The 18,314-nt window shown below is 52.7% G+C and overlaps 2 protein-coding genes across 7 annotated transcripts in view; both read left to right on the plus strand.

Annotated features, from left to right (window-relative positions):
* The window catches only part of HOXB3 (homeobox B3), a 55,570-nt gene that overhangs the window by 16,118 nt on the left and 21,138 nt on the right, over positions 1-18,314 (plus strand). For 4 of the 6 annotated variants that reach the window (XM_037810151.1, XM_037810155.1, XM_037810150.1 and 1 more), the window contains one exon: positions 14,323-14,500. The gene's annotated coding sequence lies outside the window, so the exon portion shown is untranslated. Of the gene's footprint in view, positions 1-5,557; positions 6,057-11,735; positions 12,213-14,322; positions 14,501-18,314 lie in introns of those variants that run through there. The other 2 variants (XM_037810153.1, XM_037810152.1) reach the window with 2 other exon arrangements.
* Positions 9,841-11,661, plus strand: HOXB4 (homeobox B4). The gene is made up of 2 exons (XM_037810161.1): positions 9,841-10,440; positions 11,353-11,661. Exons 1-2 carry the CDS (start codon positions 9,984-9,986, stop codon positions 11,640-11,642), a joined length of 747 nt encoding a protein of 248 aa, XP_037666089.1. The 5' UTR covers positions 9,841-9,983; the 3' UTR covers positions 11,643-11,661.

Consider the following 18,314-nt stretch of genomic DNA (forward strand, 5'->3'; position numbering starts at 1 on the left):
CCGGGCATATCTGGACAGATTTTCCGGAGCGGTGAAGAAAAGTCCCAGGCTGTGCTGCCCACTTCCACGGAGGAGGCCTCAGAGAAGCCAAACCCTTGGATGGTCTCCTCCCGCTCCAAGCAGATCCTAGAGAAGACGCCCCAGCTAGGCTTTCCTCTTCCTCATCTCCAGGCAATGGTACCCCTGAATCCCAACAAAGATGCGTTGGGGGATGGCATAGGGGTGCAAAGGCATTTCAGGTACAGCCGAAATTTTTCCTTTACCTCAGACCCAAGCCCACTCCTTCCATCTTCCAGAAGACTTCCTCTATCAGGGAAAGCTGCTCTACCCTCTGGAGGAGGCTTCTGCCCACCCACCCCCACCTCCTTACCCTTCCCCCGCTGGTTGCAGGCCTTAACCTCCCTGGCTACAAGCCTGCACCCTGTCGCCAAATCCTTGCTTGGATCATCCCTGGCATACTCGCAAAAGCTGGGCTAGTGCCGGGGAGGCTCAACTGGAGACTGAGGCTGCAGTTTCCCTTTTCCCTCTGAGGCCAGCCTGGTTTACCACTCAGTGGACAATTTGATTTTGATTTTTTTGTTTTGTTTTATTTAGTTATGTTTTGTTTCTCCACGGCTGCGGGGCGGGAGGAAGTATAAAGAAGTGTAAACAGGAAAGCCAGCCGGGCCTGGAGTTCCGAATGCCCATATTTCATCGGCTTCCTCTTCATAACTGCGGCGGGGACACTTAACCCTTCCCTCTCTGTGAGAACTTATTCACCGGGGGCTGATGGGGGTGGAGTGGGGTGAGGGGTGAGGGTAATCCAAGAGGAAGCGCCTCTCCCTGCTTAGTTCCTTTATCCCTGGGGTCTGGATGCTGGGACCGGAAGCCAGGGATTTGGAGCGAAGGGGAAAAGGGATGGTTTAGCCCAGTCCCCCAAACTCACTCCCTTCCGGGACAGATTTTGCCTGTATGGGCTCCCCAGCTCGGTGACCAACCCGACTATCCAAGGAGGACAGGGCTAGCAAGAGACTTCTTGTTTTGGAAGGAGGGCCCTGATCATTTTAGGAGTTTCTCAGAGTAATCGGATTTCGAGGCTGCGATCTGCCCACAGAGGGATTTATCGATTGCTGCAGCACTGTTACACATCTATATTAATTAACCCAGACACCCGCCTGGAAACCGAGCTGTTTGGATTGGGGGAGGAGGGGAGAAATAGGGACCCCTTAAGAAGAATGGACATTTCTCCCTAGGGGCCTCTGGGGTCTAGATTCAAGAGTTGCTCCCCACAAAAAAACCTGTCACTGTTCCCAAGCTGGGCTTCCCAGCAGGCTTAAGGGGACTTACTCCCCACAGTCGGATTCCCCACGGGAGCCTCCTGGGGGTGGAATTTAAACTTCTCCCCGCCCCATTCAGGCAGGCTCCTGCGCTACTCGTTGTTTGTCAGAATTAGGTTTCCCCAGCTCTCAAGTCTCTGTCTCCAGTGGATGTTCCCAATACGACCTTTCTAGAAGGGTTAATGCTCCTTCCCCACCTTCCTTTCAACTTCCCAAAGGTGGAAGCTTTTGAAGGCTTCCGGGTTTGTTTTGTTTTGTTTTAGTGTCCCGTTTGTTGTCGGTGGCAGTGATGGTGTTATGGCCTTCCCCTTCCTCCCACTCCTCCCTCCAAAAAGTGATTAAAATCTGTTAAAGGATTTAATTAAGAGAGTTAAATGAAAAGGAAGGAGGCGCAAATGAGTTGGGGGGAAAAACACACCAAAGCTATCCTCAACGATTAAATCGCCGTTTTAACAATATAATGGAGGTTGCATCCTGAAAGGGGAAATCAACGCTCATATCTCATCAATAATTCATAGAGTCCGGGATCACGCCGAGGTCAGCAGACGGGGGCCGGAGCGCCGGCCTACGTGGGGCTAGGAGCCGCTGCCGGTTACGGCATACATTACCCGCCGCCGGCCGCACCGCCGCCGCCACCTTCTCCGCTCCGGGCCGGGGCGGGGGCAGGCGCAGGGGGTTAGGCGTATTTTTCATTCTTTCTTTGGCGAATCCAGATTGCAGGCTCCAGGAGGAAGTGGGGGTATGGGGGCTGAAGACGTGGACTTCAGGCAGTTTGGGACCTGTCGGACCCGGAATGTCAGCTCGTACCTAAGGTTTAATCGCTCTCCCTCCTTTCCTGGGTATAGGGGTTTTCTGTCCTGTCTCTTCTCTCCCCAACTTCCCTCTTAAAGAGGAAAACGTACACCCTCTCTCTCTGCAGCATCTTCTAGCTTCTCTTGTCTCGAACCTGCTCCCAGGCTCCCCTAGCGCTCTGGCCTTGCTCTCCGAGTGGATTCAGGCCGAGCACCCCAGCACCTGCTTCGGCCGTGGCCTCCGAGAGCGGCTGCTGGCTTTTGGTTGCAGCGATCCCTGACCTTGGAGCTGTGTGGGGTAGGGATGAAGGCGTCGGGGAGAGTGTGTGTGTGTGTGTGTGTGTGTGTGTGTGTGTGTGTGTGTAGGGTGGGAAGTACCTCACAGGCCGCAAGCCTGCTTCCGAGGGCAAGAGGGCCCAGGCCAGGTGGAAAGGAGGGGAGTGGGCCTGGAGAAGCATTTAGAAGAGAAGTGGAGGAAACGTCTGAGGATGTGGAGGCCTCTCCTCTTCAGGCCTTGAAGGCTTGATGGAGATGATCCCTGTGTACCACCACTTCTGCAGGCTTGTTCCAATCTCTGTCATTCTCTCTAATACACACTCTCTTTGTGTATCTTTTTTGTTTTCTGACTCACCAAAGGCCCCTAGGGAAAGAGAAATGAAATTCTTCCCTGTGAGAAGTGGGGGTCTGGGAGGAGATGTTTGGGCGGAAAGGAAACCGAAAGCGCAGCGGGTCACCCGCCCGGCCGCTGCCCTGGCCGAGAGGCAGAGGCTGTAACGTCCCGGAGCTGCCAGTAGAGTCCGCTTTAGACCAAGTTCATAGCCAGGCTGGGGCCTCTGAGGCGCCAGCGAGCGGGCGCGCAAGGTGGCCCCGGGCCTAGCTCGGCCTGGCATTGCCTGGGAGTGCGCTCCTTCTCTCCCCAGTCTCGTGGGGATAGTGCTCCTCTCCCATCTGCCTCAAGTTCTCCCCACTGTTCACCCCAGAAATATTCTTCTTCCCGGTGAGCCCATTCTGCTGCTCCCCAAGTTTCCCTAGCCCAGCAACAACAGCCCACTTCTTGGGGGGAGGGGCAAAAATGCAGGGGGTCAGGTCGTCCAAAGCCCTTTCAGATATCCCAGCAAGAGAGACCAGTGAAAAGGCGATAAGTGGGGTAGGTCAACCTCTATGTCCAAGAAGTTATTTAATAATAAAAAAGACTCCTCCGGATCTGAGGCCCATAAAGGGGGCGTTGGGCGAGGGGGGAGGGGCAGGGAAGGCGTTTTGCGCTGGGGTTTCTGCAGCCGGCTCAGCAGAATGAGACCCAGGGCGGTGAGGCCAGTGTTATTGCCGGAAGGGTCGCAAAGTTGGAGGGTCAAAAGTTTACAGCGTGCGTGAGCGGGCCGCGGAGGCGTCTAGCGGCGGAGGTGGGGGTGGGAGAGGGGGAGAGGGTTCTGTGTGTGGAGAGAAGAGAGAGCAAGTGATGCGGAAGGTAAGGAGCGCTTCTGGACTGGGGGAAGTGGAGGAGCAGAACTGGGGAGGGGGAGAGGCAGAAATCTCGGAAAGGAGAAACTGAGGAAGAAACCGTTCTGAAAAAAAAAAAAAAAGCGCTGCTGATAGTGGTGAATTGCACAAAAGAAAGCGCTCTGGGCGTGGCGAATCCTCCGCACAATTTTCTCTCCCAAAGATAACCTAACCTTTGAGTCACCATATAAAATTTAATTAAAACCTATCCAGTCGCACACATTTAAAAAATCCAATTACCCACACGTCCTTGCGGTATGTTCGCTGGGGCCAACGAAGGCTTCCAAGATGAAGACCCGATTCTCACAAACATGGGCCCCACCCTGCTTGCCCTAAAGGGGCCACAAGGGCTGAGTCTGTCACTCCCCACCCCACCTGGCGGGTTTGTTTTTCAGGGAACCCTAACCTTTTACTCTCTCCCAAACCTCCACTTCGATGTTCATTCCAACTCCTGTTCTTCCTGATTGGAGGAGGGAGGGGAAATGCGAAGGAAAAAACCGAATGGCCTCACAGAGATCTTTTTAACTGGAGTTGAAACAGGCGACCTGAAATGAACCTGGAATCCATGCATTAAGATTAGCTCATAAGTAAAATGCTTAGAGAGCCTCTGTAATTATAACACCAGGGTATATACCTATTTTGGGTCTTCAAGTGATTGTTAAAGCGTTTTGAGATGTCATCATATTCTCTCCCAAGCATTTAATATAGAAGGGGCACTGTTGGTTCCTGCCTTGCCAGAATAGAGATAACCTGGGAGTTTTCATAAATACACCTTTTGAAATATGGCCGGAAGAGGCAAAGATTAATGTCAGATTTCAAATAGATTTTGACCTGCTTTTTACTAAACCAACTGGGAGTGAGTTCTCATTTTTATTCAGTCGTCAGGCAGGTTTCTATGGGGAGTCAAGGCAGAGAGAAGCCATCTCTGTCTATCCCCCTCGGTCTCCATTTCCTCCATTCCAGGACAGAATGTTAGCAAATGTAGGGCTCTGAGGGATAGACTCCAAGGTCCCTGGGCTTGAAGGGCCCCTGGATGAGGAAGGAAAAGGCCTCTGCCATCCCAGACCAAGCTGGACACCTTAGGGCACTCTCTCTGGACCTCCCCATGCTGCCAACGTTCTCCCTGGACCTGAGCACTGGGTCTCTAGACTCGAACTGGGTGTGAGAGGAGTTGCCAGACCTATGGCTGCTGCTTCCTTGGAGGCTGGAGAAAGGGGAAAGTGCTTGCAGGCGACCCACCCTCCTCTAATCAGGAGGGATGAATGCAAAGGAAATCTCTGAATATCTTAAACCCCTCTTTAATTTGTTTCTGCACCTACTTATGATGGTGATGGGCAGGAAAAGGAATTACCATATGGTTGAGATTTGTTTTATAGGAGGTGGAAGTGGGGAAGATATTGTTTTCATTTTAAGGAAAACTAAAGCCTCTGAAAACCAAATTCCCAGCTTTGACTGGTGCAGCCAAGCCCCTCTCTTTGTTCTCTCCATCCTCCTCAAATGTTCTGTGGCCCAAAATCTCAGACCAGGGAAGATGTAGGGGTCATTCCTGAAGCCCTAGAGCCTCCAAAGTTTTGGTAGAAATGGGGGTATCTCTGACATTGAAAGAAGAAATAAAGTAAGGATGCAGTGTGCAATGGCGTGTCCCCAGGCCCTGCAGGTTTGGGCCATTCCAGGAAGAAAATTGAAGGAAAGGGTCTGTGAGCTTTGGCCTGGTCTCTGGGGCCAGATACTCAGGTTGCATTTCTACTTCTCCTGTGCCAGGTTCATTCTGAGATGGCAAAGGGACTCACCACGGGAATCCCACCCTCTCCCTCTTTGCCCGGGGAACCAGAGCTGACAAAAATATAGGAATGATGGAAAATCAAAGCGGGGGCGGGGCCGGCTCATCCTATCCGAAAGGGACTTTTGGGGGGTGGGGTGGGGTGAAGGGGAGAGAGACGGTTCTGGCGAAAAGTGGAGCTGGAGAGGATGAGCTGAATCAAATTCCTGCTCTGTCATTTTTCTCCCAAGTAATGACCTGCGCAAAATTCAATATGACCGAGCGAACTGCGCGAGCATATTATAGTAACTGCCTGCTCGTGGGGGAGGCCCGCAGAGGGGTGAACCGCAGGTCACGGCGTCTAAAAATTATTAAAATGCTCGAGAGCCTCGTGACGCGCCTAGTTGTTTAACAAAGACTGCCAAAGTACGAGATTAATACGAAAACTTGCGCTTCAAAAACAAAAACAAACCAAAAAAAAAAAAAAAAATAGAGAGAGAGAGAGAAAGAGCCAGAGAGGGAGAAAGAAAGAAAAAGAAAAGAAAAAACTCTTGCTCAGCCCTCGGAGGGGGCCGGTAGCGACTCTGGCCGCAGCCGCGGTTCGGTTTTCCGGACACTCAATAGTGGACACGAGCGAACTCATCTGCTGCCTAGGGGTTCTGCGGGCGGGTCTGTGGCTGGCAAAGCCGCCCGGTGAGTACTCTTGCCCGCTTCCCGCTCTGGGCCTTCCTGTGGGCTGGGAGCTTGTCCCCGCTCCTCCCTTCTGTTTCCCTCCCTCTCTCGGTCCTTCCCTCTCCGCCAACAAAAGGTAGATAGTTCCGAACGGGCCAGGCCCGCCGGGGACGGCGGAGGGGGCTGGGCAGTGAGAGGTCACGCTAGCAACCTGTGGCTGCCAGGAGAAGGCTGCAGAGGAGGCCGAACTGCCCGGGAGCGCTGGGGAGTTGGCTCCGAAGGCGCGCGCGGCTGCCCTTGCTGGTCCTTATTTTTATCAGGATGCGACTGGTTCTTAAGCCTGTGAAGGGAGAGCGAGGCTCCTGCTCTGGTGAAAGCCGTCTTGGGAGTAGCTGACAAACCCTATCCTCCACTCTCCCGCGGCTGCATTGGGCAGGGGGTTGGGGGTGCGGCGCTTCGGTGAGACGAGCAGGTGGAGGCACCCAGTGCACAGAGGAGAACATCTCCGCTTTCTGTCCCTGGGGTCAGCTATCCCCAGCCCCGTGGGGGCTTTGTCCTCCCCCATCCCACCCCATTCCTTTCTCTTGAGGTGCTAGGGGTACCTGGGCCGCATCCCTGGTTTAGTGTAAAGCAGCAGAGAATAGGCGGCCTGTCCAGCGGCCCTCCCAAACTTCCGAAATGCCCACGGGTTGGATGGGTTTCCGAAAGTGGGCTAGTTGACAACGGAAGGTATGGGGTGGGGGAGGGGCCCGGCCAGTTGGAATGGGTCCTGGAGCCCCTGGCTAAGTGGCCTTTGACAAGACTTGCAAAGGTCCCTGCTTGATGCTGGGGATGTTGGCGGTCGGTCCTCTCAGGGCGTTTTGTCAGTGGGCCGGAGGCTACACCCATTTGCCTAGGAGCCCAGACAGGAGTCTGGGGTTACCTATCAGGACAGGAGTCTTGGTCCTGATAACTACAATGTAACAGCTTATTACTACTACTACTGTTATTATTACAACTGTGTGTGAGTCTAGTCTGGTTGGGAGAGTATTGGTGTGAGAAACCAGGCCCAGCGGCCAACATTAGCAGCACCTAGGTTTGGGATAATCAGAGGGGCAGATGGGAGTTCTTCCCCTACACATCTGCAAGGATCCCAGAATTGGGGATGGGCAGAGACCTTTGAAGATACATTAGGGCCTGGTGTGTGATGGTTAGAAGGTGGTTTTGTCTGTGTGTGTTGCATTTGCTAATGAAATTGTTATTTTGACTTGCTCAGGAAGGGATGCAAATATTTCCCAGGTCTATCGAGATTGGAAAGGAATCTGAGTGGGGAGGAGGCATCTTTCGCACCCTCTTCCCCTTACCCTGTAACGCTGGGGGACTCAGCTTCCCCCAGCTCCCCCCCCCCCCGTCTCCCAGCTTAGTAAGTTCAGCAGTTTTGGGAACCCCACGAAGTTCCAACCCAGCCCAGGAAGCCCCAAAGTCCCCGTTTTGGCTCAACCGTCAGCAACCCAAGCAGGTGGCTGGGCCAAGTCAGTGTGTACATTTATCTGGAGAGGACCAGCCTGGGGCTAGGGAGGTGGAGAAACAGGGCTCCTCCTTAGACCTCCTGGGGATTGTCCCCCTCTTCTGGCCCCCAGGAGGTGTGGGAGGCTGGGAGGGGCTGGGCGTATCATCTGGCTGGATCTTTTATGGTTCCTCATTGCCCTTCATTCGGAAATGAAACGCCTTTGATCTTTTTCTCAGGTTGTAAACAGAATTGCCCATCATTAAATATCGGGGCCCCATCTGCTTGGTCTCCCAGCATTTTTCTTTACAGCTGTTTCTCTCTCTTTTTACCACTGACTTTTTCCGAAAGGACTTTTATGATACCCCCTTCACACCCACCTGCCTCTCCCTCCTCCCTTCGCTGAGAGGCTACGTGGAAAATATCCAGATATTCGTTTGATCGCGAACTAAAGGTTGCGAGTGGCATGGAGGCGCCGATTGGGGTTTTGTTTTTCTTTTTTAAAAAATAAAAGTCCTTTGCAGAGGGGAGGGGAGCGAGGGCAGCCAGAGGGCCTGATTCTGACTTGGCGGCAGCCTCCGAATGACCCTTCCTCCTTTTGTGCTTAGCTAATGTTTACATCTCATAATTCATGCGCCGGGAGAATTCGGCGGCCGCGGGGTTCGCGTCCCTTTGCAGACCGGCTGCTTCTATTTCTCTCTAACAGGAGAAGTGAAAATCTTGTAATCTCAACAATGGCCCCGTAGTGCCTTTGCCTGTTTCCAGAGCTCAAAACTAGAATAAAACGAAATAAAACCAAAGCACTCAAACCACACCCCAAACGAAGAACATGCGGAAAGTAGGAGAACTGGAGGATTTCTGGGCCAAGAAGATCTGTCTGTCTTCTGTATATACCCTGTAGATCCGAATTTGTGTAAGGAATTTTGTGGTCACAAATTCGTATCTAGGGGAATATGTAGTTGACATAAACACTCCGCTCATTTTTTTTTTCCAGAAGAAACAAAACCTTTTTTTTTTTTTTAAATAAGGACGAGCCGGTGACTGACCGCACGAAGACTCCTTTCTTTTCCTCGCTGAAACGGTTAGAGGCGAAAGGGTCATGTACCCGAAATCTCCCCATGCCAGCCCCTAGGAGCCTTGACCTTTTTCACTTCTCTAAAGAGGTTAATGTTGTTGCTGATGATGTTTTTAATATGCCCTCTGGCCCCAAGACCACCTACCCTCTATTCTGGGTTCAGGGAGGCTTTATTGATAACCTCGAAATAATGACTTTTCTTTAGTGTGCGAGGGCAAAGAAAATTCGCTTTTCAAACGGATGCTCAGGTCGCCTCTCCATTTGGATTCAGAACAAAATGCCCTGGAAATCTGCGATTACCATTGGGCATTATTGTTGGGGGGGGGGCACCTCAAGGGCCCCTAACCCCAGCATCATAAGGATGTGAGATTTCTATTCGCCGCGGCGGCGGTATTAGCAGCGATTAGAACATCTCCGTGGGCGCCGCGGTTAGCATTGTTCCGATGGTTCAGGAATTAGCGAATTGCTATTCAATTTCCTCTCAGAAGTTGCAGGTTTTTGACTCCAGCCCTCATCTTCCGTGTGAGAAACCGAGTCGCTTCTCCTGGTTGGGCCACACGGGGTAAGGGGAGGAGTGGGTAGGAGAGGGGGGCAGACGGACTGACTGACACAAGCAAGCTAATACCTCAGCTAAATGCGATTTGGAAGGCGAGGTCTCCCCGAATTAGTGCATGAATTTCCTATCGATCCGCTCGTAGTTCCATTCATCTCTGACAAGACCCTCTGCACACCCACCCGCTTGCTTCCAACGCCTCCTCTGTCACCCCCTACCCCTCCCTATCCGGCTGCAGAGAAAAGCCCCCGTGCCTAATGCCCCTCGCCCCGATATGGGTTCTCCTCTCCAGGAGAGCCCCCGGCCGCGCCTCACGCAACTCCCCACACAGAGGCAGGGTGCATGGGCCCTCTTCTGCCATGGGGAGGGGACGCGGGGCTATGGAGGGCAAAGAATGCTGGACGGAGGTGAAGCAGGACAGGAGGGAGCTACACCAGGAGCACAGGCTTCTAAGGGAATCCAGGGGTTGCGCTCTGTCCCCCGCCCCAACAGGCCCTCCAGTCGCAAGCTGCCTTCTCTCTCTCTCTCTGATCCCGGAGAGAGCGAGGCGAGGAGGGGATCGCCCCCACAGGAGCCCTGTGTAAATCCTGGTGTTGGGTGGGTGGGGAGGGGAAAGAGAAGAAGGGGAAATAAACCTCTTTGGCTGGAGTAGGGTCCGGGTGAGCAGATTTCCTTATCCGGGAATCGCAGGCGGGGCGGCCATTGGTTCCGAGGATCACGTGGGTCCCTAACTTTGTTCACTTGACAGTAAGTAGGAGGGCTTTCGGAAACAGGAAAACGAGTCAGGGGTCGGAATAAATTTTAGTATATTTTGTGGGCAATTCCCAGAAATTAATGGCTATGAGTTCTTTTTTGATCAACTCAAACTATGTCGACCCCAAGTTCCCTCCGTGCGAGGAATATTCTCAGAACGACTACCTACCCAGCGACCACTCGCCCGGGTACTACGCCGACGGCGAGAGGCGAGAGAGCAGCTTCCAGCCGGAGGCGGGCTTCGCGCGGCGCGCGGCGTGCACCGTGCAACGCTACGCGGCCTGCCGGGACCCTGGGCCCCCGCCGCCTCCGCCACCACCCCCGCCGCCCCCGCCACCGCCCGGGCTGTCCCCTCGGGCTCCTGCGCCGCCGCCCTCTGGGCCCCTCCTCCCGGAGCCTGGCCAGCGCTGCGAGGCGGTCAGCAGCAGTCCCCCGCCGCCTCCCTGCGCCCAGAACCCCCTGCACCCCAGCCCTTCCCACTCCGCGTGCAAAGAGCCCGTCGTCTACCCCTGGATGCGCAAAGTTCACGTGAGCACGGGTGAGTGCGTGGGCACCCCTTCCCCCTCCCACCCCGGGCGCTTTACACCGAAGGGACCTCCAAGGCATGGGGAGGGGGGAGATGGGGGAAGCCAGTTGTCCCCGTTATAAACTCGCCATTGCGGGAGATTTACGGTCGCCTGTTTTCAGAGCCACATAATTACATCCCCCATAAATTTTTATGGCCTGGTGGGCCCCGCGCCTTTGAAGTCTGTTCCCCATCCTCTTCGCCATTCTCACCAGCGACATTTTCGCCGGGGAGATGCAGTCACAGTGAAGTTGGAAGTTGGGGAGGGGAGTGGGACGTGGAGTAGTGGGGGGGGGGGGAGGAGGTAATTTGTATTTAAGCGGAGAGTTCAGTCAATTCCCAGTATTCATTTTTTCCTTTCTTTCATCTAGTCTGGTTTCTCGGCCCTGGAATAGGCAAAAGTTTTTTTTGTTTTGTTTTGTTTTGTTTTTTTAACTGGGGGCAGGTACTGCTTTGAATCTGAGCAGTAAGGATGGGAACTAAACAGAAGAGGAAAGGTTTAGGAAAGCCCCCTTCCCTCCTCCACTTTCCGCCCCCTCCCATTTCTCCCCTCGGGGGCCACGGGCTAAGGGGGGGGGGTGGCGATTAAAACCTTGTGAAGATTCCTGACTACCCCCAGACACCTAAACAACAGCAAAATGCCAACACAACCGTCCCAGACTTTGAGGTCTCTTTCTCTTCCTTAGGTTCTGCTTTCTTAACCTTTCCAGTCCCCACCCCACCCCACCCCCCTTTTCTTCTTTCCTTCTTTTTTCCTCTTGGGGAAGAAGAGGTGGCAGGAGAGGGAGGGAGATACCGTGTTGTTAGCTGGAAGAAAGGGCTCTCCCTCCTCCCTTTCGGGGGCAATAAAACTTTCTCTTTCTCCCTCTCTCTGTGTGTGTCCAGTAAACCCCAATTACGCCGGCGGGGAGCCCAAGCGCTCTCGGACCGCCTACACTCGCCAGCAGGTCTTGGAGCTGGAGAAAGAATTTCACTACAACCGCTACCTGACCCGGCGCCGGAGGGTGGAGATCGCCCACGCGCTCTGCCTCTCTGAGCGCCAGATCAAGATCTGGTTCCAGAACCGGCGCATGAAGTGGAAAAAAGACCACAAGTTGCCCAACACCAAGATCCGCTCGGGCGGCGCCGCAGGAGGGCCCCCTGGCAGGCCCAACGGAGGCCCCCCCGCGCTCTAATGCTCCCGGCGGGGGTGCTGCGAACCTCTGGGGGTGGGGGTGGGCAGCGAGCGTGGGGAAGGGGACGGGAGGGGGCGCCTGGGTCTGGGCCCGGAAAAGCCTATCTGCCCTCCCCCCACTTAATCTATATAGGAATAAACGCGGGGGGGGGAGGGGATCTTTATTTATAGAAATGACAATAGGGAGCCTGGTATGGCCCCCAAGAAGCAAGGTTCAAGTCTCTTGCATTCTTCCTTAAAAAAAAAAAGAAGAAAGAAAAAGACAGAAAGAGAAATAGGAGGAGGCTGCAGCTCCTCGTTTTCAGCTTTGGCGAAGATGGATCCACGTTTCATCTTTAATCACGCCAGGCCCAGGCCCATCTGTCTTGTTTACTCTGCCGAGGAGAGGACGGGCCTCGGTGGCCACCATTACCTCGACACCCGGCTAACAAATGAGGCCCGGCTCGGCTGCCGCCGCCTCTGCTGCTGCTGCTGCTGCTGGAAGACGGCCTGGATTTTCTTTCTTTGTCCCCTACGCCAGCATCCAGCGAAAGCACCCCTGACTGCCAGATAGCGCAGTGTTCTGGCCACGGTAACACACACACACACAACCTCCTTCTCCCTCCATGCCTGCTCACGGGGACACTGACTGCTCGCCCCCGTCCAGCGCTGGGCTGAGGCGAGGTGGGGTGGGATAGCAGGAAGGGGGCAAGAGGGGGTGGGGGCGGCCTTGGCAACGCAGGAGCGGACAGGGAAATTGAGTCCCAGAAACCAGAGAGGCCCGAGACTCCGCGAGGACTTTCCTCTGGAAGGCAAAGCCCTGGCTGGCAGAATGAGGGGCCAGTTGAGTTCTCCAAAAACTCTCTCGCCAATCCCGAGGCAGAGGCCCTCTCTCCTAGACTGAAACTGAATGTGAAACTAGGAAATAAAATGCTACGCCCCTCCCGGTCTGGGAGGAAGATGTTGCAGAGCCCTCTCCCATAGTTTATCTCGTTGCGTCCGTTGTTTATTGCTATTATTATTACTATTATTATTATTACTATTATTTTTTGTCTTGTGTGTCCTCTCCTGTTCTCTTTCTGGCATTTCAAACCAGATGCCTTCCTACCTCTAGGGTTTCCTGAATCTAGAACCCTTCCTTGGCCTGAAAATTTATGTCCTGTACGAGTGACAATAGAAATAAATGTTTGGTTTCTTGTGACCAGCACAGCGTGTTTTTGTTGAAACTTTATGTAAAGATACAGACAAATGCCATCCAGCTTATATGTTGAGCACCCCAGTCGGTCCTGCCTCACACTGTATTTGGTTGAAGATGTTTTCAAACGGTCCGCCGGGAATTTCTATCTCAGTGGACTCCAAATTGCGGTAGCCGGTTTGTTTTCTTTTGGGGGTGGGTGTGTTTTGTTTGGAGCTTTTAATTTTTTTCCCTCCAGTCCAAAAATGGATTGAAAGATTGGGAGGACTGATTCCAGTCCCTAATGGGGGAAAAATGTTTCACTGTAGGACACAAGAGGCTTAAGTACTGCAAAGCCTTTCATATCGTGATTTATTTGTCATAAGCAAATAAAATGCGGTTAAGCTGTCTCCTTCTAGACAGACGGCTCTTTGGTTATTAAAGTTCCGAGAGAGGATTCCACGAGGCCAGCCTCTTTCCTCCCTGCATAAGAAGGTATCGCTTTCCTCTGAGGTGTTTAAGGCTTTAATGAGTCTAATTTTTTGCACAGATGTTTCTGGGTGTTTGCAGGTTTTCAGAGTATTTTTATATTACAAAGGAGCTGGCTGGTGCTATAGCTCAAACTCTGACAAGCAAATAGATAATCAAGAAGACAAATGGCCTCTTTTGTGAAGCCCTGCTCCTGTATTAATTTTCATTTTCTTTCTCATAGAAAGTATCGAAAGTACGACTGGGGACCAAATAGCTTTCTGTCGCTGAAGTCCCAGTCACCCCTAGAATGGGGTGGGGGAAGGGGACGGAGGGGCTGGATGACCCTCAGGAGCTCTGTCGGGCTTGGACCCCTTTTGTGCAGCACTGGGTAGAAGTTCTAAGGTCTGGGGTCTCCGGCCTCGGGGTCCCTTGTCGTGCGGTGGTCCAGGGTCTAACCACCCCACCTCCAAAAAGCTCGGGGCTTGGGAGAGTATATGCAATTAAAAGTCATGTTTTGGTCCCACCTCTCTTCAGAAAATAAAAACAGCCAATCCCACCCGCACGTTTTATTTTGATTTATTTTTTATTCTCTTGGCTAGAAGCACCGGTAGTTTGAGGCTGGCTAGGGCTGGAGAACCGCTGGGGCGACGTCCACAGTGCGGGAAAGGGCGGTTGAACCGTGCGTTTAAATGCCGCGGGGAAGACTCAGAAAAAACCACCCCGGACCTGGGGGATGAGAGGGGCGAGCTTTGTCTTGGTCGAATTGCGGTGCGATGTTTAGCTGCAAGGAAATGCGGCAGCCCTTAATAGAAGGGGAAAAAAGCAGTTCTTAAAAAGCCTATGCCCCCCAGGAATGTCTCTATAGAACCAAATCAAAGCTGCCTGTTGGAAGGTATGAATAGAATTAAAAAAAAAAAAAAAGATTTCTATGGAGCTTAAAGTTCACAGCCATTCTGTGTAGACAAGAGCTAAGAAAAATGTGAGAATTATACAGAAAACCATTAATCACTTCTTTTCTTTAAATACGTATCCTCTCTCCTTTGTTATTATTCAACAGCAAATCTCCGCAGACCGGCTGTTGGGGGAAAAAAGTGTTAGCCGTCTCTCCGGGATCCGCGAGGGGGAAAAAATTTGGAACCATAAAGTTGAAAACTTTTTTCTCTCAGTTTGGAAGAAGCCGTTCGTCATGAATGGGATCCGCGGAGCTCGGGCGAGAGGAGGCGAGAGGCGCAAAGGTAACAAAGCCCCGGCTTGGGCTAGCATTTTTTGATCGTTTTATGAGCTCTTTTCACAAGTGAAAGAAGAAACACTCTCTCGCCTCCTCTTTTTTCTTTTTTTCAACTATCTTCGAGGGGTTTTTATGGTGGACCTTTCGTCAGGTTTGTTGTCTTTTATGATGACTGATGCCTTATGCTTGGGTCAGAGAAAGAGAGAGAAAGAGAGAGAGAGAGAGAGAGGGAGAGAGAAAGGCCCTGACACCTGGAGAGTGTTTGAACTGGTTGAGGCAGAGGTGTCAGGGCCTCTGAAAAATCCCAGAGAGGAAGTTGTTTTGTTTGTGAGGCAGCCCCGAAGTGCTTTTCTGGTTTGGGGAAATGCAGGCAGGCTGGGAGCTCCAGCATGTGTGTGCATGCGTGTGTATAGTGACGCACACATGTGGCTGGTGTGTCCCTGTGACTTGTGTCTTGTGTGCCTGTTTACCTGTGAGATATTGTCACTGCCACCTCCTGGAAAAACTGAATCCAGTTCTTGGTTGGGGCCAGTTCTTGGTTGGAATCCCCCAGCCTTGGAGCTGGGGTATACAGGTGGATGCATTCCTTTTTGCTTTTTGTATCTAGCTTGAGGATTCTAGACAAATATTTGCTATGCTGGGGCAGGAAACTGCTCAGTTAGCAGGCGAGGTTCGCTGACGCCGGAATCTTCCTCTTCTGTTCTGCCCCCCTCGCCTTCCTCCCGGAGGCTGTGTTTGGTTTAGTTTCCTTTTGCGCTCTGGTTTGGGGGCTCTGTTCCCCCTCTGGGGCCCTAATTCTCTGGGTGAGGGAGTCAGTGGGCTCTGCCTCAGACCTGAAAGCGCTGGCCCTTTTTCCCTGGGGCTCACTGAGGTTTTGAAGGCGGGGGGCTGGCAAGAGAGAGAGTTCATGGAGAGGCCACGTTTTCTAGGCGATTAGCTAAGTATTAGAACCACGAAATGACCTCGGAAGCCCCTTGACCTCTCTGAGACTGGACATTGTGCTGGCTCTTGCCTCCTGCCCAGGAGAGAGAATCACACCTCTGCAGGGAGGGGTCCTTGGGCTGTCGTGTGTCCCCTGTTCTCCATCTCCCACTAGCCCCCATTCCCTTCTTTGCTACTGTGGCATTTCTGGATCATTTTTCCATTACTGGCCATTAGGAAGAAACGGAATACAAATTTCAGCCCAAGGGTCCAGCCAGGGGAGGGAAGCAGTGTACTGGGTTGTCTCTATGCTGCACCACTCTGTTAGGCCAGACTCCTATCTCCAGCACCTTCTTCCAACCTTCCTTCTCCCCTGTTTGGCTTGGAGGGAACTGAGGGAAGAAAGACAAAGGGAGGTGAGAGAGTTTGGACAAGCTCAACCCACAGGGCTTTGGAGGGCCAGAGGATCCTAAGGAGAAAGCGCTCCCACCATGAACATGCTGTCTCTTGTGCTCTGATTTCCAAATCCATAGCCTCTTGATTGGTTTTTCGTTTCTTTGTTTAGGACATCTTTCCCGTAATGACTCTCATCCCCTCTTCCTAACCCCCAATCCCACCTCAGCTATTCACGGAGCCCATGGAGGAGAAGAGAAGTAGGAGGAGGGTCAGCACAGGCTGTCCCGACCACTTTTCAGGGGCCAACTATGCCTCATCAACCCAAGTTTCCAGCAACTTTTTATTTTAACAGATGACTGAGGAGTCTGCTAGGAAGAGGTGAACCCCAAACATGGAGCCTTTCCAAATCTGTATTCTATTTGTTGTGTCTTAAAAATCCACACCATCAGCCATCCTCTCGGGGGAAACATGAAGAGAAAGAGAGAGACAGATAGACAGAGAAGTTAAGACTGAGAAGAGGAAATGTTAAGACTAGGAGAGACAAAATCTTGCTGGGATGTGTATGTGGTATTGGTTTCCATTTTGCAAATTGTTTCCTGTAATTTGGAGGATTCTGTCTCAGGCATGAATTAAGGAATTTGTTGTTATCCTTTGCATTGTCCCTGATAAACAGAGGAAGGAAAGGGCAAGCAGCAAGGAGAGCTGAGCCTCTGAACTATAAATCCTTGGGGCTCAGGGGAGATGTGCACCTATCATCCATAAAAGCAGACAGGAGTTGTAGACCTTCCGTAGGCCCCACAAAAATTTAGTCACTTGGGACTTTACAGGCAGCTCCCTGCAATGTGAGGGCTAGGGGTCCACCAAAGGGAGAGAGGAGGTGACCAGTGAAAAGGGAAGGTTGGGGACCACTAAAGCATTTCAGCCTCACAGGCTGGAACTGCAAGATGTGCCCCTTTCCCTCTCTCCCAGACTCCAACCTTTTCAGAGCTGAGAGCTGCTGGGCAGGCTCCACACACAGAGCTGCAGTGACCTCAGCCCAGTGGCGGCCAGTGGGTTCATCTTCCACGATTCTAGGGGCCACTCAGTTCTTCCAGACTTTTGACCTCCCCTACCCCACCCCCGTGCCCTCTGCCCTCCTGGCTCTCCCTTCCTACTGCCACCCCACTTTCCCAACCTCACAAGCCAGACAGGGGCTGCCCAGTTTTGCCAGAGCCTGCTGAGGTGGCCCCAGTGCCCACGGTGGGTCTCCCTGGGAGGCGGCGGCTGGGGAGGGCGGTCTGGTTGGAAAACGGAGTTGGGAAGTTTCCCAGCGTGAGTTGAGCGCTGACGGATTTGTGATCGGCCGTAAAACCGGCGCGTTCAGATTCGTAAATCAATCTCGCCTTTCTCACAGTATAAAGGTTGGCTTTATCGGCAGCGAGAAAACGCTTAGCCCTTGCTCGGGTTCTTGTTTATTTGAACATGGACATTCTCAGGAATGAACAGAGTGTGGGCATTTTAACAGAACCTGCCTGGCATGCTTTCGTGTCACTTTGCTGTTCTTTTCCTTGTCCTTAAAAAATAATTTCTAGGTTTCAGAGATTGCTATCTTCCCATATTCCAGCATATCTCCTCCCCTACCCCCCCCCACCTCCCACCTCATGTTTTTCTTTCAGACCTTAGCCGAGTGTTACCTTTTGGGGGATCATTTTTAATAGATTTGTGACCAGGACCTTGCACGGAGTTGCCCTTGCAGGAGCTGCGAGCCGAGCCACATCGGATTAGGCCGAATTCAATACCAGTCTGTGTTTTGTATCTGGATGATCAAAGTTGACCACCCGCCACCCCCACAGAGTCTGGTCCCTGCCGGCGCCCCTGCTCTGCGCGGCGGGCAAGATTCCGGGGAGGCCAGGCTGACCAGAGCCTTCTGCAGGGGCCGCTCTGCCGCCACAGCAGGAACATACCGAGGCCGACGCCAGGTCTCTTTGGGGTTTGTTAAGGCAACCGGGTCGTCAGCTTTCTCCCTGTCAAGTTACTTTTGGTTCAGAGTCCTCCAAACACAAAAACAGGCCCCTCAGCCCCGCGCGCCTCTGTCCCACATGGCGTTTGTTCTCCCCGAAATACCCTGTCCACACAGGCGGTGGAGGTCAGTGGCTACCCCGAGAGCAGCAGAAGATAAGGCTGGGAATGTGCAGCGAGGGGCTTCTTTAGGAATGTCTTTTCTGCTTTCTTTTGAATGTCCAGGCCACGGCCAAGGGCTTCAATTCTGGATGTAAGGGGTCTGCCCCTTCTGGGACCAAGTTGTGTGTGGAGGTTGGGGAAATTTGGGGTTTTGTTTTGTTTCATTTACTTTTGAGATGAAGGCATCTGGATGTGCTGCTCTATCTGGACTTAGGGATAGGATTTCTCCTATTCCTGGTAGTTGACCCTTTCGTGTGTATACCCCCCCCATCTTTTTCCCTTTGATCAGTGTCCACTGACTGCTAATTAGAAGCTTAGGAGTCCTAACACCTGGGAAATAGGGA

This window comes from Choloepus didactylus, chromosome 18 (genome assembly GCF_015220235.1).
Source record: "Choloepus didactylus isolate mChoDid1 chromosome 18, mChoDid1.pri, whole genome shotgun sequence".
Classification (NCBI taxonomy): domain Eukaryota; kingdom Metazoa; phylum Chordata; class Mammalia; order Pilosa; family Megalonychidae; genus Choloepus; species Choloepus didactylus.